This window comes from Homarus americanus, unplaced genomic scaffold, assembly GCF_018991925.1.
Source record: "Homarus americanus isolate GMGI-L3 unplaced genomic scaffold, GMGI_Hamer_2.0 scaffold30535, whole genome shotgun sequence".
Taxonomy (NCBI): domain Eukaryota; kingdom Metazoa; phylum Arthropoda; class Malacostraca; order Decapoda; family Nephropidae; genus Homarus; species Homarus americanus.
This window is the reverse complement of record NW_024732440.1, coordinates 14,324,186-14,346,412: the sequence shown is the minus strand read 5'-3', so window position 1 is coordinate 14,346,412 and position 22,227 is coordinate 14,324,186. Positions and strand designations below refer to the sequence as shown.

The 22,227-nt window shown below is 36.4% G+C and overlaps 2 protein-coding genes across 2 annotated transcripts in view; one reads left to right on the top strand and one right to left on the bottom strand.

Moving 5' to 3' along the window:
• Positions 1-669: 669 nt before the first annotated feature.
• On the top strand, positions 670-16,089 carry LOC121868850 (signal recognition particle 9 kDa protein-like). The gene is made up of 4 exons (XM_042369837.1): positions 670-837; positions 8,164-8,232; positions 14,491-14,629; positions 15,640-16,089. The coding sequence occupies exons 1-3, from the start codon at positions 766-768 to the stop codon at positions 14,584-14,586; spliced, it is 237 nt and encodes a 78-aa protein (XP_042225771.1). The 5' UTR covers positions 670-765; the 3' UTR covers positions 14,587-14,629; positions 15,640-16,089.
• Positions 9,809-22,227, bottom strand: part of LOC121868845 (lon protease homolog 2, peroxisomal-like) — a 71,196-nt gene continuing 58,777 nt past the window's right edge. Inside the window, exon 19 of the mRNA XM_042369829.1 lies at positions 9,809-10,102. The gene's annotated coding sequence lies outside the window, so the exon portion shown is untranslated. The remainder of the gene's footprint in view (positions 10,103-22,227) is intronic.

Here is a 22,227-nt window from a genome sequence, read left to right as displayed (position 1 = left end):
AGGTCTTGCCTAGCATAGATAACCACAACCCTTTTACACTTTTATTGAGAAAGGTTCGTAAATAAGTCATATCCGTCAATACTGAACTCATATTCCTCTGGGTCGATTCTCCTATTCTTGAACAACAATTCTACAACTCCTACTATATCGGGTTGGTATAACTCAATAGTGTTTCAAACTCCTCTCTCTTATCAAGGAACGTGTCAGTATTAGTGTACATGACATTCAAGTCGAAATTTGTTCTCGGTAACGTCTCTGCTCTTAGTAGTAACCAACCCCCCCCCCCATTCTCAGCAGCTAAATACAATGTGTTTTGCGGGGTGTGGTTAGAAATGTCGTTGTTTACACGGCGCTCACTCCACTCTCCAGGGTGGGAGGTAAAGAAGGTGCCTCCTGAGGTCGAGTAACATGGAAAAGCATTAACATGTCATCATAGTCAAGGAGTAGTGTAGGCTGGTATCCTTATGACTAGTTACTTTAGTACCGTAGCCTTCCGAGTTATTTCAGGGTATTAGAGTTGATATTAACTTACAATAATTTGCAGTCGGAATAACTATTTTTGTATATTAAAAACCATGCCAAAAAAAAAAGAAGATAAATTATGATCATATCGTTAAATTTAGTATATATTATTTGACTGGGAAAGAAGATGGTGAATCTTATTTACAGAACTAGGACGAGCAGCTGCACTTGTCACTGGCAGTAAACACAAGACTCCAGCTGCTCCTCTATAGTCAGTCCTTCAGTGATCACCTCCGTCCAAAAATGGTTTACGTGGAAGCGTATGAAGACTTTGAAAAAGCAGCAGAGCGTGTGTACCTTAATGCACCTATGAAAGTGAGTGGAAGTGGATCATGGTCCGGGTCACTGTAGCAGCTGAACATTGGCGTGGAGTTGAGTCATTTTGACCAATGGTAGCTGGCAAAGACGTGAGAGGTTAAGACAAGAAGCAGGCTCTCCAACGTGATTGAACGTGAATTATAGTAATGCACTTCTGATCATAATCTATAACACATTACATATTTGGGTAAATATTCGTCCATGGGCTGTCCTCAGGTTTTTATATAAGAATAGGCTTTTTAAGATGTTGTATGGTGAGTTTTACTCGAATCTGACCTTCATTTCTTGTGCAAATTAACGGTTCTTGCCAAAATTGAACATTTTTATTTATAACAAATGACAATTTGCCAAAAAAAAAATGGCTGTCAGGTTTGAGTAACACCAAAAAACCCAAAGCTAACCTAACCTAACCCAGCCTAGCCTGCAATATATACAATCTAGCCCAGTCATTTGGAGCTTACCTGCTACTGTGGTGGAGGATACAGCTGGGCGATCTGGAGAAGGAAATGATGGAGGATGGTAATTTCTGTCTTTTCTTAAAATTAACAATTTCCACACTTAGGACACAGTCTTGATGTTGGTAGGACACCATGATCATGTAATATTTTTATTGCTTCACTGTCATTCTCATAAACTTGCTGCATAACAGTTAGATATGGGAGAGAACACTTACCACACGCCATCACGAGCGGTGGAAGGATGGTTAAAATTGATTGGTGGTAAAGGTGTAGAAGAGGGTGACTGCCAGAAAGAATTGTCTGAATTGGTTGAAAATTTTCTACACACTAATATCATGATACTAAACACAAAAATAGAAACGACAATGCATAGAACCTAATAGAACCTGACAATTTTTTTTTTTTTTTTTTTTTACTCCTGCTTCACAATTCTCCCAGTGCCATTTTTGTTGTTTACCTCGCTGAATCCGTTTTCAAGAGACTGTTCCTAAATGATGGTGAACGCTTCCACGTATTCCTCCTCGCCATTGCTGATGTATATCAACCTCAATATTAAGGCAAGTTGTTTAACACATAAATTAACACGATAATGCATAGGACCTAATAGAACCTGACCTAACAAACCCATAGGTTGGGTATGTTAGGTCAGGTTCTATTAGATTCTATGTATTATCATTTCCATTTTTGTGTTTAGTACTGTATCATGATATTAGTGTGTAGAAAAAAATGTCAGCCAATTCAGACAATTCCTTCTGGTGGTCACCCTCTTCTACACCTTTACCATGATTGACCATCCAAGTCACATGACATGATACTTGAAGGTCATTGGTTGTCATGTCACGAAGAGGAGGTGGAAAGGAGGAGACAAGTGCCTCTGGCAACACGGCCTTTCCAGAAATATATGCCTAGAAATTTGAGATACTCCATTAATATTGATTTGCTCACGAATTGATATAAAGTTGTATGTTTCGTTTTTTCTAGTCTTTGTGGCTGTAATATTGAAATTGGAAACCTGTGGACAGCCAATGGACGAATATTAACCTTTATTTGGTTAATTTTTTTTGGTAAATTTCCTGATTAACACCCAACTCCCTTTGAAGCTTAAAATTTTCTTTTTCCTAAGGTTTTTTTTAGTGTGATTCATTTGATTATAACGCCCATTTCTGTCGGAAATCACCCGTTTCCAAGTTATGACCCCCTCCAACCCAACCTAACCTAACCTAACCCAACCCAACCTAACCTAATCGAGAATTAACCATTGCCCTGCCTACCGTTTACGCTGATGAAGGCCTGGGGCTGAGGTTGAGGATCGTGTTTGTCTTCAGAGGCAGGGACAGGAGGTAGATGTCACTCTGTCACCTTCCAAAATAATTGATTTAAAAAATATTTATATTTTGACGAGTAATTTTCGATGGATGTTTATTGAAGAAAAGTTGCTTAGAATTGCATAAGGTGAGTGGTAGGCCCATTAGTATTGTTGTGCGTGACTTAGGTGTTAATGTGGGAAAAAAAAATTGGTTTATTGAAGAAAAGTTGCTTAGAATTGCATAAGGTGAGTGGTAGGCCCATTAGTATTGTTGTGCGTGACTTAGGTGTTAATGTGGGAAAAAAAAAATTGGTTTCGGTTATCCCGGGGTTAATATTAATGACTGACCCACGGACGAGTTATTTGTTTTGCTGTTTGTTTTCTTACTCTATTTTTATCTGTGAGTTCTGATATGGTAATCATTTCTTGTGCAAATGCTTTGTTTGGTAGATAATTGGGTGCCTAGGCATGCACTACTTTGTCTTCTTGGCGGTAATGCGGCAGTGACGTTTCATCCTAGGATGTAAACAGCCAATCATATTGACTTACAGTAAACCATCGTTATTCGTAGGGGTTAGGTTCCAAGGAATGGCATGAATAGGCAAAAACATGAATAGCAACTTATACTTCCTTAGTGCACTTCTGTATACCTGCACCAAACAACCAACCAGCCGTGGCAGCACTCATCCCCTTTTTTAACTTATCTAATAATTCAACTTGCTTTGTCAGGGTCATCACCGACTTCTGCCTTTTACATTTCACTTCACTAGCATCACTAGCACTGACACCAGGGCTGCCGTAATTCTGACTGTTTTACCGAATGCTCTGAGTGGTTATCTTGTGTGTGACTGGCTACAAGATCATGACGTCATAAATAACGTTTTCTTTGTTAAATGTGATACATATATAGGATAACTGAGATACTGTAATTTGAAATCAAGAACATAATAAAAGTTATCAGTCACATTTCATTTCCTTTTTACTATTATTATGCATATGTATAGTATGAAATATTGCACAATAGATTCTTTAAACAACTTTAAAATCAGGTGGAGCAGTATTATATTGAATAAAAGAAATAAAAGAATGCTAGAACTTCTAATAATAGTTAGCCGTAATGATCAAGAAGCAGAAAATGGAGTGATACCGAGGGTGAATATCATAGAAAATGCACTGTTAACAAGGCTAACTATTATAATATATATCATTTCAAAATGTCTGATAAAATAACTACAATTAAATTTCTAACAGTAGAGGACTCACCGAAAGTCGATGTATAACGGTGTGTAGATGCTTTGGATAAAGGCTCTGCAGTGAAAGTCATATGAAAGGCACTGAACTCAAGGCAGATCCAGCAGGGGACCCCCCCTTTTCACCAGAAAACTCCAATACTTTTCTTTATTGCAATATTGTACTCAGGCATTTTTGTTTAATAAAAATTAAATACTATTGACCTCAGACTCTCCTAATATTAAGTGCACATGGCTTCAAAGTGGCCTCAAAATGCCCATGATATTGGTCAGATTAAAAAAAATTCGGGGGACTACCTCCTAAACCCCCCAGATGGATGGACTCACTTTGCTCGCCAGTTACCCCCAAGAAAAACTTCTTGGACCCTCCCCCTTTTGATATTTCTGGACCCCGCGGACCACACCCCGAGTCGGCCAATCACAATGGATTTCCCTTGCTATATCACAGCTCCTTGGCCAATCCGTGAACCTTGTTAGTTTTGGCTATTTTTTATAAAGTTTCGGCGTAACATTGATGTTATTCGTGTTCCACGGGTATGAGAAGTGCTGTGCAATATCTGCCCGATATTAGAGCAAGACTCGAGTGAGGCCTGGCCTTCTGGTGTGTGTTCAGGAGCCCTAAATCCTGAGCGTGTGTTTAGTGACGACAGTGCTCACGTGGACACCCCAGCCATGCTTGGTGATTGTGATTTTGGTGGTGATTATGGTGCAAGTGACGTGTGTGAGAATGTTGGTGATGAGCTACTTGGTGATGTTGGGGAGCCTAGTGTTGGTAGTAGTGGTGGTGGAGCACCATGTGATGTAGATTGCAGGGGTCAGGAGCATACCCCCAAGGCCCAAGGTTTCGGAACAAATTCCGAGGTTGAAAATAAGGATCATTTTCTGAAAAAAGAAGGAAAATCTTTACAAATATTTATTTATGGGTCTGGGAGCAAATATCGATTATGGAATAATATGCAATAACTAGAAAATCTAAGAAAATTGCAAGAAAATCGCTCCAAACCTTTCTGCTCAGAGCCTGGACCGCATCCTTACATGGTTGGTGCATGGGTGAGAAGACCAACTGCTTGGGTAACGCTGGAATTTTCTGCTCTGGGTCTATTTATTATTACTATGCAAATATAAATATATCTTTAAATGTACAGTAGCTAAAACAACTATCAGTGCAGGTGGGGGTCGATATGCTCCGAAATTTTAAGTGTGACTAGTGATAACTCTCATATACCAAAATTTATCGTCCATGGTCTCATTTGTTTCCCACAAAGTATGCACAGATAGTTGTTTAGCTACTGTATATACATTACAAAAAAGTAAATTAATACAGTAATAAATCAATGTAAATCTGAGCTGAGCTAACACGGCAAAGGGTGAGGTGTCAGGTGGTGAGTTGACATGCCAAGACAATTACACAGCACACACATTAACAGCACTACATTGTCTTATAACATTTTACTTTATAATTTCTATTTAAAAATTAATTGATATGCAATGGCTCAATTTGGCTAAATTTGCACTTAGACAACTGAAAATGAATAAACCAGGGTATATGGAGACACATTATACACTAGTGATGTCACGAAGCTTCATAGCTGCAACCACAACTGCTGAGCAACCGCATAAATTATCATAACCTGTACTCAAATGTACTAAGTTAATTACTAAAATTATTATGTCTAGTGCAAACTAAGGGGTGTTTATACTCAAATTAATCACTTTTTACAAGAATTCCAGCAAGTTATACTGTAGTCTAAGTTAAGTCAGTGACATTTTATAAGGTAAAAAAAAAAAAAACCCTCTGTCTTTTATAATCTGAGGCCCTGACAACTATGTAGTATGCATTAATCTCCCCTCCTGGCTGTGGACACCCCACCTCCCCTTACCCCATTCTTCCATCCAGCAGGGGAGGCAGATGGGGTGGGGGATGGTTGTTTTAGGCTTAAAGTTTTCTAATTTAATAATTGGCTCAGCAGAATATAACTTGCATTGCTGGAATCCTTGCAAGGTAGTGATTAATTTGAGTATAAACATCTCATAGTTTGCACAAGCGATAAAAAATTTTGTCTTTAGTATAGTATATTTGATTACAAAATGGGTACAGTAGTAATATGCTCCTCAAAATTGTCTTTTTTCACAGGGAAGTGTCTGTATAACTAGCCCCAGTGGTCAGGATACAGGTACTATGGTATCAAATGTTACAGAATATTTCAAATAAATTCTTTGTTTAGTTCTGTACATAGAAACTTGGGGATAAAACTAATAATTTGAGCTTATTAATATGAGGACCCTTCATTTACAGTAAAATAATTTTTTTTACATTATTCGACTTGTCATTTAAGGCTATCATATTTATAACATTTCAAAGAGAAATTATTCAGGATCATTATGGTATCAAATTCATCTCCCTATCACAATTAGCCACTTTTGAGTGAGGAAGGCAGGGGTGGCCAAACGACCTTCGACCCCCAAAAAGATTTGACTCCCCCACTCTTAGCCCAATTATCCACACTGTGCTACAAACACACACACCAACATTACACCACTACATCACACACACACACACCCTCCAACACCACCCACACACCCCCTCACCTTACATCACACACACACACACACTCCAACAACCACCCACACACACACCCCTACATCACCCAAACACACCCTCACCCCACATCACCACCCACACACACCCCAACATCACACCCTCCACACACACCCCCAACACAGGAATTAAGACAGCTGGCATGAGAAGTGACGGTCTTATTGTTTGACAAATTTGTGTGTGTGTCACTGCGTGGTAGCGAGTTAAATATCAGTTGTTGAGCAGCGCTTGGCAACACTCATTTCCACTCCATCTCTCTAATTACCCACACCTTTCTGCTTTCTCACTCCATATTTTAAAATGTTATGTAATGTAGTGTTCAAGGGATACAACTTTGCTCATTTGACATTTGTACTTATCACAATCTCCCTAAAAATACTTTAGGTTTCGTGTTTATTCAAGACATCTTCAGGTCACGAGACACACTAATTCCCCAGTCAAGAACGGATGATCTGACATTCCATCGGAGGTCAGTAATATGAGACCACTAATCCCCCACCCTACCTCCACCTGACATTGCGTCAGGTCAGTTACACGAGACCCAGTAATCCCCCACAGCTCCATGGGAGTGGAAAATAACAATCTAATCTTAGCTGTAACACAGCTTCATTCATGCCCATATCATATAGATTTTTAATTTTAAAATACATTTATTTCACCAAACTTTTAGATAAACTATTGTGGATTATTATAGTAAAGAAAGGGAGTTTTTAACTTAATTAGAACTGCATTTATGGACTCCGGTACTTTAGACTCAAGGAAAACATCCCCAGCACCCAGAAACATTCTGGGGAAGTGGGCTAGTGTCTGTGTGTGCAAGATTTCTAGTTTAGACACTCAGAAACTTTTCCCAGTACTGTAACTGGAAAAAATACCGGGGATAAGGAATTTTTCCGGGTTTGAGAAAGTCGTCTGGTTAGCCAGAAATGTCTCATCCCCGAACGTGCTCTGCACCAATTGTTCCGGCTAACAGGGATATCACTGTAGTACTGTATATTAAAATTATCGTAATATTTGGTAAAATTTCGGATTACGAGACATTTACGAATGACATGCATGTCGCCTGGGATGCAACCACTGACTGCACGCCTCAGTGTGGAGTGTACATCTACAGTTTACCGCACAAGCTTTTTTTTCCCCATTTGTATTCCACCATTGCCCAGTGTTTGAGTTCTTATATCTGATAACCATGGACCAAGCGCCTAAATCTGGTACAGAGGTATTGTACCAAGAAATGTTCAAATTTTGTTTGGCAGATAATGGAAAAGTACCGTTGTTTTGTTTTTCCCTTGGAAGAAGGTGTCCCACATACAGTATTTTGTAAAATCTCGTAATTCGTAAGGGCTAAAGCCCCTATTATTTTGAAATATGGGGTTTTACTGTACAGGGTATGTGGAAATTTTCAGGATATATTAACTGGTATATTCAGCCTACTGCTGTGTTACATTAATTTTTGTTAAATTGTTTCTTGATACTGTAGAAGCATGATGACATCAGGATAACGAATAGCAGCTCAAATGATTAAATCTAATTTTGAATTAGTGTTTCAAACAAAAAAATCAAGATTGGTCACATTTTTACCATTCCAGTACAGTAGTTCTAAGTGTAAAAATTTTACTGCACTGTATACAGTACCTTTAATGTACTGAAATATTATATTTCACAAAATGTTTATTGAAGATATCTGAAATTTCTTTTTCTCCTGTGTAGACTCGTTGTGTAATGAAGTACGACCATAGCAACAGCTGTCTCAAGGTGAAGGTTACCGATGATATGGTGGTAAGTACTGCATTAATTACTGTGTGTGAGGGGATGTGGCACCCAAGTGGATATTGTACAGCACTTGCTTCCTGTTCTGTGGGTTGCTGGATTGATCTTGACTCCCATTGCACCCAGTTGTAAACCTGTATCTAACTTTACAATTCAAGGAAGTGAAGATGGTCATGTGTATTCCTGGCCAAGATGCCTCTTTGCATACCAATGGACAAGTTGATGGTTCTGGGGAAGCATATTCAACATACTTTGTCACGCTGTTAGAAAAATACAATATGCAGTACAGTACTGTATATTGTATTTAAATTAAGGTTGAAACCATCGTGATTTAATTGTGATGCTAAAATATTTGTGGCACTGAGGAGTCGGCAGTTGTATTGGTGATGGCATCAGAATCTAAGAGCAGACGACGAACATACACCTGCAGTCAAGCAGTTTACAGCGGTTGGCCACTTCAGATCACATCAGCCCTGTTCATGTAAAGTGTTGAGGTGCATTTTTAACGATGTGAGTCAGAGGTACTTTGTAAGTGATAAATATGCAGTGAACAGTAACAAATACAAGTTATAAGCTTCAATGTTTACACTATCAGCTGACCTGCTCAGACATTGCAGAATATACCCCGAAAAACCTACATAATTCTCACTCATCGTTATTATTAAAGCATAATATTTGGGAAGATATGGGTCAGTATACAAGTGATGACAGGGTCTGATCTTTGGTTTGAGAATTCTTTCTGCTGGGTAATCATTACAACATATTTTTGCTTTTAACTTGGTGGTGCACTCATTAACCCTTATCATTCATTAGTCATTATTTCCCAGATTGTACAAGCAAGAACTACTTGTTAGAGGTATGGTCAAAGTGTATATATTGCAGTTTGGTAACTAGGTGTGAGGAAGGACACAGTAATTGTATTCTAGATACTGTACTTTAATATTTGTACTGTACTTGAGACAGGTATTACCAGATACAGTTGTACATGTACTGTGGTTAGAAATATATATTATACATTCACAAATGCCTTATTGTGGTTGATTTAGAAGCATTAGAAATGGAAATTACAGTAAAAGTCCAAAAATCCGGACTTTTTGAAAACTCACTTTTTTTTTTAGCGGGCTTTTGTGTGTATGTGCGCATGCGTGAGCGCCACAGCTGCACAGCGACAACAAGCAACCACGTGGTTGCCACTTTGAAACGAGCAATCAAACTGTGACAACATATGTAATTTTGAGTCCTACTCTTTCCATTTACAGAGTACTGTACAAGCCCATAATAATGGCATCTAAAGTAGATAAACTTCGTTGTGTGAAGAGAAAGAAGAACACGTTGCAATTGAATGACAAACTTGAAATATTTAAGAAACCAGAACGTGGTGTGAGCAATACTGTTCTAATGGAAACATACGACATTGGAAAGTCTACAATTTATGATATAAAAAAGGCAACGAATAAAATTCTAGAATTCACAGCTTTTTCTTTAAAACTGCTCATTTTGATAAATGAAGCATGCTATATTTGCTAATGAATAAACTATCAAAATGTACCTGTTCATCTCTTCTTTATTCCTCCTTAAATTTGAATTTTAAAAGTACCGCCTGAGAATCCGGAAAATCCGAAAATCCGGACCGACCCAATCCCCAAGCAGTCCGGATTTTTGGACTTCTACTGTAGTACATTCTGTACAAGAAAACCTCAGCAAAATATGCAGCTTATTATTTTTCTTGTGAATGCACATATTTTTATATTTAAAAATGCTGGCTCTATATTTGGATAATGACTGTGGAGAAAATTAATAATTTTCTAATCAGCAAGATGTATGGAAAAAAATACCAAAAAGTTGTAAAATCGAGATAGTTCTTCATATCCTCCTTCAGCTGGAAAAAGAAATGCATAGATTAGGGGTCTAACAATGATTTGTTTGTAAGAGAAACAGTCATTACAAGTTCATGTACCTAAAATTTGCTCTAGAAAATGTGGGAAGAATTAATTTCATCTTACATTAGTTATCACCAGTGGCAGTTTCTTTTTAAAATTAAGAATGTTGTATCTAAGTACCAGATACTTTAATAGAATATTATAAATAAGCCTAAGCAATCATACAAATGGTGGACCTTTAGATTTTTTTTCGCATGTTGATTATGAACATGGCAGGATATTGAAGAAAAAATCACCTAATCTAATGAAACCTTACCTACAAAAGGTAGCAGTTAAGGGTGAAATATTTGGCCCCAGCCTGTCCCTAGGGTACCCCAGCATGTTCCTGGCTGTCCCTAGCCTATCTCTGATTGTCTCAGGTAAATGATCAGGTCATGACTATCTCAAGTCCTTTCCTGATTTAAAAAACTAAGGAAACAAGTGATGAAAGTTTCAATTTCTACTGTCAAAAATACTCATCTTTCTGTGCCTCTTTTTGGCACCCAACAGTCAATACAGTACATACGATAACATAACTAATTTATATACAGGTTGTACCTCTAGTCCGGCATTCTGTGGTCCGGAAACTCCCGTGGTTCGGAACGATTTTAGTTTGTTCAATAGGTAGATAGGCAACTTTTCTTTTTTTTTTTTTACTTATCTGAATTATTATTATTATTACAGGAGTATTAAATTTTTGCCCCTCAGGCCCCAATGTGGGTCAGTGACCTATGCCCGGGTGGGCTAATCCCCGTAAAAAAAACAACAACAAAGCCGCGGGAAATTAAGGTTTGTTTACATCCGTCAGTTCGGCGGCTCTCTCTCTCTCTCTGCTTGTCTGTACAGAGTACAACATTTAACCCTTCAATATATATGAGCAGTAAATAAGTGTTGCTTTCATATTCTTATGTAGAGTAATGACGATATGTTTTCACATGTGCGCACTTACATACGCGCAGTCTCACTTTTTTTTTACCATTAATGGTTAGCTACTTATATTGTTCCATTTATTAACATTAAATAACATTACAGGTACTTCAAACAGCCATATTATTTTTTTTTTACATTAATTTTACTACAGCTACAATCAGGGTCTTATTTTCTTCAGTTTTATATGTAGAACCAATCAGTCGCTGGTTTTGTAAGCTATAACATAAACAATGCCGGCAGCCGTCTCGTCTTCTCGTGTGTTTTAATATTCCACGTATTATTAATAAATTGTATTGTTAATTTTGCACACACAAACATTAATTCAATAAAAACAAATTCAGAAACATTAATTAAAATATATATGAACATTAAATAAGTGTTGCTTTCATATTCTTATGTAAAGTAATGATATGTTTTCATGTGTGCGCACTTACATACGCGATCTCTCTTTTTTCTTTACCATTATCGTTAGCTACTTCTATTGTTCCATTTATTAACATTAAATAACATTACTTAAAACAACCATATTAATTTTACTACAGCTACAACCAGTCTTATTTTCTTCAGTTTTATATGTAGAACCAGTCAGTCACTGGTTTTGTAATCAACGAAAACAATGCTGTGTCATTTCCTCGTGTGTTTTAATATTCTACGTATTATTAATGAATTGTATTGCTCATTTTGCACACAAACTTTAATTCAATAAAAAAGACATTCAGTAATAAACAATAATGAATCTTTTGTACATAAGAGAAATGACGCTGTTTACACGATTATGCACGTTGTCTGCACGTTGGCGGTCCGTTCAATCCCGTCGAAATTCAAGTTTCTGCCGTCAAAATTTTTATTTATTTTTTTTTGTGTGTGTGTGTGTGTGTGTTCCAATAAAATACGTTGAATTAAAAACTCGCGAAATTTGAGAAGCTACTATACGACATTTAACCCTTCAATATGTCTTAAAAGAGACCATGATGCAGAGAAAGTGGTGCGAGTGCTTCCAAGCATAAGCCACTATCTATCCAGGAAAAGGGTGAATTTCCATGGTCCAGCACCGGTCAGGTCCCGAGGTACAACCTGTATTACCAACATTAAAGACATGACAGTATATATTAACTTGATACTCACATTAAAATGATCTTCACAACAGTAGAACCAGTGCTCTAACAGGAAACTTTTGGCAAGCAGCAAGCCACCACATCTTCTTTCTCTTCATTTTCCTCTGTTTCCACATCTAAACTAAGCAACTGGTATGGAGCACCATTGCTATGGATGCTTAACTGTAGTCGGACAGACCTAGTGGTATGTATTTATGCAAACACATTGTACATGTAGTTATGTACAGTATACAGTACAGTGGTCCCTCGGTTAACGAACGCAATTCATTCCAGAAGGTCGTTCGTTAACCGAAACTATTGTTTCAATGGGATTTTGGGTAATTGGTTCCAGCTCACCAAAAATTACATATCAACTAAAAGTAAATGTAGTAAAGTACACTTACTTTGAGGTGTGCATGTAGAAGGCTCTTAGTTGATGATGATGATGATGGGAATTAGAATGGGGGTGGAGGAGAAGGGAGAAGAGAAAGCATTGGGGTGGAAGAGAAGTCACCCCATGCTGCCATTTCACTCATAAAATTTTAGTTCACCTGGTGTAATTCAAGGTTATTTTCTTTAAATGAACACTGCACTGCACTATATATTATCAATATGTAAAATAAACTTCAGAATGACCAATAATTGTACTGTAAAAACGTAAAAATAGTTTATATTCAAGAGTCTCAAGCAAGAAGCTTCCCCCACTGAGCGGGGACATACAATGACGCCATTTTGGGTGTGTTGAGTGGCTGTTTGGAGTGCTAAAAACTAGTTCCCTGTACTTCAATTATGTTAAATAATTGTTAAAATTACTAAAAACTTTTATATAAGACTTGGAAAATTATTGAATAGTACAACCTTCTTGATATTTACTCAAATGGTAACGAATTTAAGCCCTAAAACCGATTACTTTATTGACGGACTAATACTACAGCTGGTGAGCAGGTGAAAACATGTTGGGAAAAATTCGTAAGGAATTCGTTAACCGAAATTTTTTCTTTAACCCAAGTGAAGAATCTCATGGAAGGTAATTCGTTAACCGAGGGATCACTGTACAGTATTGTAAAACTCAGTTTGAATGAAACTCCGTGAGTACAACAACGTACTGTACTTGTAATGGTGAAATGTTCGTTTTGATGTTCCAAAACACTCCCATTTAATGTGTATTTCCGTGTTATTGTAATCATCACTCGGTGACTTGATTCATACAGCTGCTTCTTGACTTATGACGGGGTTTGGGATCCAAATCCAGGTCGTAAATCGAAAATGCAAAGATAATACGTACATAGAAAATCTAAAATGGGTGTCTCTTTTTCTTCTCAGCACCACAAAACTCTCACTTTTTAGCATGCCAACCATTTTAAAGGGAATTACAAACAAAAATTTTGTTAGTACACAGTGCAATCACTAACGTCGGGACTCGAAAATATGTAATTTGAAAAAATTTTGGTACGACTGGGGCGGTCGTATATCCGGGTAGTAATAAGTCGAGGAGTAGCTTATGCCTTGCTTCTACCCAGCACGAGGCATACATTAATATAGCTTAATGAAATTCTTGTTATATTGAAGTACCTAGTATGCCATACAAGGTTGACCACCACCGCTCCTACCCTCATATGTAGCTATTGCCGATATGGTGAGCAGGCATACCAACTTACGATGATGCATGGGGATCATATCAAAGCATTTTGTCTCGTGTTTCAAATTGTACTGGTGGAAATATAACGATATTTTTTTTTTTGGGCGGGGGAGGGACTTTACAGCTCTGTACGCAAAAACAGCAGTTAGGGAGGGAACAAGCTTTACAATGGCAGCAGAATATGAACTAAGCAATCCAAGCCTAGGCCACCCATGTGCCTGGCACATGGAACATGATGCAATATCTTGGAACTCAATGAAAACTTATTCTTAGGCCCAGGACCGAGAGATTTTTTTAAATTTTCAACCTCAAACTCATTGATAGTTTCAGAATCAAGAGAATCTTTCCTGAAAAATTTGAAGCCAATTTCAATTTTGGGTATTGGAGAGTTCTGGCTAACAGTGATATTAATATAAATAGAAAGTATGTCACTGAAAGCTATAGAATTTGAGAATGTGTGACTGGACAATGAGGGGTGATGCATTACTTATTGATCATAAAAGAGAATTATTGTGCTTATAAATATTTCACTGTATGATGTTTGAAAGCAATACAAAATACATGATATGATGTTGGTAATCTATAACTGCTAGTTTCTGTAATACAGTAATGATGGATTATTTTGAATGAGGGTTAATTTTAGAAAAATGGGTTAAATTGTTTTACCCATTTCCCTCTTTTTCAGTGCGTTCAGTACAAAACCGACAGCCAACAAGAGCTAAAGAAACTGGAGAAGTTGATCAGCAACTTGATGAAGCACATGGCATCAGGTGAAAGATAACTTTTACCTTCTTCCAGATGCCAACTTCCTCATCCTTCATGTGGTTTGTAATCATTTCATCAACTGCTCTGTTGTGGTTTATTCTTTGTAGGTTAATAAAAAACCTTTAATATTCTTTACATATATAGTTTCATTTACACATTTGTTATGTTACAGCATATTGCAAGATCATTGATGTAACCTACTGTACTATATATGCACTTCTTACTTGACAGTGTCACACAACCCTTACAAAGACTGTTTTACCGGTAGAAATATTTTGAAAACAGGTTATCTTGTAATTCAGTATTCCCCCCCCTTGCTATATTTTTTTTCCTAAGTAAAAATAAATTTTGAAAAAGAAAATATCTAGCTACGGCTTATTGAAATTAGGTTAGAATATTTTGACTTGAACCTTGAAATAGCACCCTAAGGATTAACTTGGGTGTACAGTTGTCTAAAAAAACGACGCCACGATCAAGGGATGGTTAAGGCTTACACCAAGTAAGCCATGGTATAGCCCCAGTAATTTCTTTTCCCAAGCTTAGTTTTATCCTTTTCTGTCCATACCATATTCCCATAAATACAATAAGATAAATTCTCGGTCTTTGAAAACTGTAATTTTACAAATTAAAAGGAAATCAGCGATTAGAGGAACATTCACGATGGTCAGCGTTTACTTAATTTCATAACCCCCCCCTTTCTTCCTTGCCTGACCTATCCTGCCACCCAAGGTTTGTTATCTTCTCCATCCTCTTCCCTCTAGTCAACTACACCTAACATACTGTAACCCTATGTAACCCATGATATCTTCCTATTTGCAGTATTCCTCCCTTGGTGTTTTAGATCGTGGTTTGAGTGTATGGCTTTATCAATGACTATTACCCATTGTCTGATACATGTGTGTGTCTGTCTGTATGTCAATGTCTCAGACTTAATGCTTGTGTTTGACCATGAATATCATTGTGTTAATGAATCACTGTGTCAGTGACCATATATCTTATTGAATGTCTGAAATGTCTAGTCTCTGTGTTTATGACTTTGTACAGTAATTCAGTCTCTTCCGTTTTTCAGATATTGTAGTTTAACAACAGTTGTAGCATTTAAGATAAACAGATCCTATGCCAAGAAAGTTTGCAAAATGCACCTCGTGCACTCAGAAGTGGAAGCTAGAAGTTAAGAGGCGTGAAAGTCACCAGAGCAATGTTTCAGTTTGTGAGGCAAAGCGTTCTTTCTCACAAATAGGTATGATTAAAACTGTATGAGGGCATGCCCTCAGACAAAAAGTTAAGCAATTTTTGTATTCTCTCAACAGAGTTTGATCTTAAACAATCATTAAATTTCAAAAATGTTGTGCATAACTTTGCAGCAATGAAGTCAAGGATGAAAACTTTTGTGTAATTGTTTGTTACTATTAATAAAGCTATTGTTATATGCATTTAGTGAAGTAACTTTTGTCATCTTGTGCTAAACTAGAAATAATATATTGGAATAAAACTTTTGTGTAAATGTACGAGATCTATACCCCTGTATTTCATTGTCTATTATTCTAAACTAATAATTTATTTAAATAAGACATTTGTTATGAATGAAGCTATTATAATACAGGTTGTACCTCTCTAGTCCGGCATTCTGTGGTCTGGAACGATTTTAGTTTGTCCAATAGGTAGATAGGCAATTTATTTTTTTTTGTTTTTTTTACTTATCTGAATTATTATTATTATTACAGGAGTATTAAATTTTTCCCCCTCAGGCCCCAATGTGGGTCAGTGACCTATGCCCGGGCGGGCTAATCCCCGTAAAAAAAAAAAACAAAGCCGCAGGAAATTAAGGTTTGTTTACATCCGTCAGTTCGGCTACTCTCTCTCTGCTTGTCCATGCAGAGTACAACATTTAACCCTTCAATATATATGAGCAGTAAATAAGTGTTGCTTTCATATACTTATGTAAAGTAATGATGATATGTTTTCATGTGTGCGCACTTACATATGTGATCTCTCTTTTTTCTTTACCATTATCGTTAGCTACTTCTATTGTTCCATTTATTAACATTAAATAACATTACTTAAAACAACCATATTAATTTTACTACAGCTACAACCAAGGTCTTATTTTCTTCAGTTTTATATGTAGAACCAGTCGGTCACTGGTTTTGTAATCAACGAAAACAATGCTGTCTCATTTCCTCGTGTTTTAATATTCTACGTATTATTAATGAATTGTATTGCTCATTTTGCACATAAACATTAATTCAATAAAAAAGACATTCAGTAATAAACAATAATGAATCTTTTGTACATAAGAGAAATGACGCTGTTTACACGATTATGCACGTCGTCTGCACGTTGGCGGGCCGTTCAAACCCGTCGAAATTCAAGTTTCCGCCGTCAAAATTTTTATTTATTTATTTTTTTGTGTTCCAATAAAATACGTTAAGAATTAAAAACTCGCGAAATTTGAGAAGCTACTATACGACATTTAACCCTTCAATATGTCTTCAAAGAGACCATGATGCAGAGAAAGTGGTGCTAGTGCTTCCAAGCATAAGCACAAGTCACTATCTATCCAGGAAAAGGGTGAATTTCCATGGTCCGGCACCGGTCAGGTCCCGAGGTTGCCGGACTAGAGAGGTACAACCTGTACTATGCTTCCATTAAGTGTGTTCATTTTATGTATTTGTCCTGAACTAGAAATTATATATAGAGAAATGCTTCTAGTAGATAAACTCCAATCTTATATTAATGTACTGAAAAAAATAATTACACAGTTGATAATGAATACGTGAGCTCCCCCCCCTCCCTTAAAGCTCTTGGCATAGGGCACCCTTAACTTTAACCAGGCCCTGGTCACGATTTCCAGAAACTTTCATTCAGAAAGTGGTATCGGGCAACTACCAGACTCGCTTTATTTATTTCAAGGTGGAATACAATTCTATGAAATAGTAACAGAAATTAATTAATAAATGCTAAAGCAGTTTTTCATATAAATATTGTAAGAGCAAATCATGTACAATAGTTAACATTTCAGTATACTGTACTGTATTTTGAAACAAAATAATATGACAAGATTATTGTTTAGGGACCAGGAAAAATTTGTGGAGTTATAATTTGATGTCAAAATGAAGAGATATATACTAATTGTGTTAAGCTGAAATGATTATCGAATAAAAAATATAAATTGAAATAATATTCATACTCGCCAGGTTTATGTCATGTATTTAATTAATATTTAAACAAATATTCTTTGTATTCACCACCTCCATGGACGATGACATGGTGGGAAACATTCACAAAACAACATTTTGAACTTTAGATAAACTTTCTGCTTAAATAAATGTTTCTTGATACCTTTTCCCCTAATTATTATAAAATTAATTGTCATTTATAATCTGAAGGTATTGTATTATTTAGCACCCAAGAATAAAATATAAAACATTGTCTCATTCAGTGGCCATTTGTTACGGATTAAAAAATTAAAATTTGGTTAAATTGTTAACTTCTATAAAACCTATTCAACTAATAATAATTTTTGAGTAACAAATGCCTTTCATATTATTCTAAAAATAAAGCTACTTCTAAACAAGGAAATAAGCCATATGCAGAATATTGTACACTCGAAGTAAGTGTTATCAGTTTGTGTTGCTGTATCATCTCAGATTGGCTGTCTTTTTTTTCTTTTCTTTTTATCACTCATTTTCTTTCTTTCAAGCATAGGATTGGGATATACTAGTACTTTTGCTACCCATTTTGAAGCCTTTTACCTGCAAAAATAAGATGGCCAGAAAAAAAGTTGGTTAGTGAGAAATTTGACTCGGCAATTCGTTAATATACCATCTTGGTACAAAGGCGTCCAGCCCACTGGTCAGCAGTCATTCACTAGCCGGGCTCCTGCCAGATTGCATTTCCTTTAAAAATTTTTATGCTTATTTAAAAAAATATTAAAAGTTAACTGAAATGCAGTGACAATACAAATAATACTCATAAAACTAATGCATATAAAACAGGAATGTAAAGATACTTTACAAGTATTCCTCGCAATCCAAAAATTATATTTTTACATATCTTCACTATCCGAAAGTGATCCTTGCTTTTCTGAAAGATGGTCAAATAAAAAATTCAAATCGCCTTGTGGTGAGCCCTGACCCTCCAATAAGGTAATGTTCTAACTGTACACTACATTATATTTTATTGAGTTTAGTAATTAACATGCAGTACTTCTGTAGGTTTTTTTTTTGTTCACACCATTTATTTCCCATTTGTTCTGTTATTTGGTATATGAAAATTAGATATCAAAATGCAAAACATGGGTGAAACAGTGGCTCTTAGATTAAAAATATAGGAAGCTATAATCAAATGTTCAGTGAACTGAAACTTGGTGAAGCAAATGAAGGCAGGCACTACATTTGTATGTTACCAGACATGTATCAATCCCTTCTTGGTAGAGTAACTCCTCTGATTGCAGAGGTTAACATACAAATGCAAGACTCACTCAGTGCAGGGGCACAAGTGGAGGCTACACTACAGTACCTGGCGACGGGAATACCAGGATTTAGTTATGCAGCTCTACTTTTTTGATGAGACTATTATCTTAGTGCCTTCTTGTACTGGCTATGCAAGGTGTTTATTTTTTTCTTTACCATGTCAAGCATGCATTTAGGATTCAGTGCTTTAACAGACAGACAGGTGTAGGTCATTATATGCTATAGTTTTCTCATTTCTCTTCTTGTAGGCCTCACATTTTACCTGCCACCTGGAACCTCATTAACTGATTCCTGTGGAGCAAGAGTAGGGTCAGCGACAACTTCCATTCTTAGCTCAGAATGGTAATGTACTGGCGAGCAGAGTTGCCAGATAATATAGACCATATGAACCTTGTGACATGATAGACGACTTAGTAATACAGTCAGTTCTGCTATAACGCGATAGTTGTGTTTTTGTAAAATATCGTGTTATAGAAAATCGCGTAATAGAAATAACATGGCTTTATGGAGAAAATAGGGTTAGGTGCAGATTACTACTTGAAATCGAAAAAAAATTAGTAGTTAGCCTAACACAAGGGATAGCACAGTCTAAATAAATGTTACATTCATATCTAATAATGAAATCATACAGTACCGTATATCACGGCCTATAAGACGAAATTTGAACATTAAAAAAATCTGCCCAAAGTTAGGGGGTCGTCTAAACCACCAAGTTTAAAATTCTTACCTCTTAAATATTGTGGTTTAGTGTGTCAAGAGTGGTGATGAAAACATCGTAAGCCACTCACAAGGTCTTACCACTAATTATTTTATACTGAAACTTACGTTTGGCAAGCTGGATTCAAATTAAGATTACCGGTATATTAAAATAATAAAAATGTATTATAAACCTGTCTAACATACCGTAAAAGAGATTTATACCCCTATAATAAACACAGCTATCATCACACACCCCTCCCCACGCCCCCCCCCCATTTGCCAGTGAGGAGCCGTGGAGGTGGTCAGTAATGCATACCGGTATCGGTATATTTACTCATAATAATATTTATCTCCTATAAATAATTGATTTAAATTTTATTTTTTTCCAAAGAATATTCAGTAAATGAGTGCATTAATTCTTGAAACTATCGACGGTTAATTACAGACACTCAAGTGACGTCACTAGTGTTTACACTACACCAGCTGGTAATATTTGATGCCATTACTTGAAGTGAATTGGCCTTATTTTAAGTAACTAACTATAAATAAATACAAAAATTAAAAAAAAAGATCAAAACTGAGAAATAATATACTGTATGTATGTTGTGTTGTCAAAGTAAGAGGAACAATTGTGTAAGTACGTAATATTTTTTCACTCAAATCCTAATGAAACACTACTGGAGAACATTCCTTTGTCGCAAAACAGTTTATAAATTAAAGAAAATAATTACAGTGTGTTTAATATATTACAGTATATTATAAATAAATAAATAAAACAAATAATTCGGTAAATCTATTTAAAGTAAATGGAAAATAAGCAAACATGTTATTTACCAAGACCCTTCCGTCTGGCTCAGGGTGAGATGTAGGGGAGATAAAGAAGGCTATTTATAGCCCATCAGAAGTGACCAGTACCCTAATGCACCATAAATAATTCATTGAACATTCATTTTTTGTACATATATATATATATATATATATATATATATATATATATATATATATATATATATATATATATATATATATATATATATATATATATATATATATATATATATATATATATATATATATATATATATATATATATTTGTGTAATAAATGTATGTAGTAAGTACATACTGGTAACCTTTTTCACTCAAATCCTAATGAAACACCACAATTAGAATACGGTGGTTGCTGTTGAACCACATGTTGTATAAATAGTCACACCACCGAGACGAGGGAACACTCCCACCACGCTTCAGTGACGTCACTAGTGTTTACACTACACCAGCGGGTATAATTTGATGACATTACTTGAAGTGAATTGGCCTTATTTTAAAAAATCAAGGATGGTTGGTAAAGGACTACTGAGTCAGTGGGTAAGTGTCACATTTGGGGTACTGGTCTTATACAGCAAATAGAGCTCAAAAGCTACTTTTTAAATGGAAATTTGGGGGCGTCTTATGCACCCCGCCGCCTTATAGGTGATATACAGTAAATGTAACACTTTACCTTGAAAAAATATGAATATAACTTGATGGGGGAGAAGGGTGATTTTGAGGTTGATAACATCAAGCTTCTCTTCAAGTGTTATATCCTTTCTTTTACGATCATCACCGGGAATTCGATCACCAGAACGCTTCTTGTCTTCTTTACCATATTCACAGTTAATACCACAAAATTGGAGAAATAGTAAGCAAAAATCGCGATACAGCAAACAAGCGTTCGCGTTATACAAATATCGTTCCTCTATTCATAAATCGCGTTAGAGCAAATTCGCGTTATCAAAACACGCGTTATAGCAGAACTCACTGTATAGGTATAATGAGGTAAATCTGGGAGATTTTCAGGTAATTTTCTCAATAAGTTTGAACATTCTGGTGATATCCAACTACAGCCACTCCTCGACTTACGACGGGGTTAGGGACCCAAGTCCAGGTCATAAGTCGAATTGGTCGTAAGTTGAAAATGCGAAGATAATACAAAGAAAATCTAAAATGGGTGTCTCTTTTTCTTCTCAGCACCACAAAACTCTCACTTTTATGCATGCCAACCATTTTAAAGGGAATTACAAACGAAAATTTTGTCAGTACACAGCACAATCACTAACGTCGGGACTTGAAAATACATAATTTGAAAAAATTTTGGTCCGACTGGGGCGGTTGTATGTCCGGGTGGTTGTAAGTCGAGGAGTAGTTGTATATTACCCATAACTTGAAACATCTGGCATAGAGCTAAAATGTCTGGTGAAACCAAGACTTGTCTGGCAACACTGCTGTAGCCGTAGGTGTCAGGTGCCCACGCACAAATATATCGCTTGCTCATGAACTACCTCGTTTAGGGATGTTGGTTCGGTTGCTCGCGTCTACACGTTCATTTTCCGGGTACTCGCCGTTACCAGGCGCGAACACCACAGGTGGGAACTGATGGTGTAAACGGGGCTTAATTCATTTTGTAGAGATAGCATTTGAGTACAGCCCATTCATCCTCCAGCG

Excerpts from the sequence above, each read along its gene's own strand:
- LOC121868850 (XM_042369837.1), top strand. The coding sequence starts at position 766 with ATGGTTTACGTGGAAGCGTATGAAGACTTTGAAAAAGCAGCAGAGCGT. Across the intron at positions 838-8,163 it reads ACCTTAATGCACCTATGAAA|ACTCGTTGTGTAATGAAGTA; the intron begins GTGAGTGGAAGT and ends TCTCCTGTGTAG. Across the intron at positions 8,233-14,490 it reads AGGTTACCGATGATATGGTG|TGCGTTCAGTACAAAACCGA; the intron begins GTAAGTACTGCA and ends CCTCTTTTTCAG.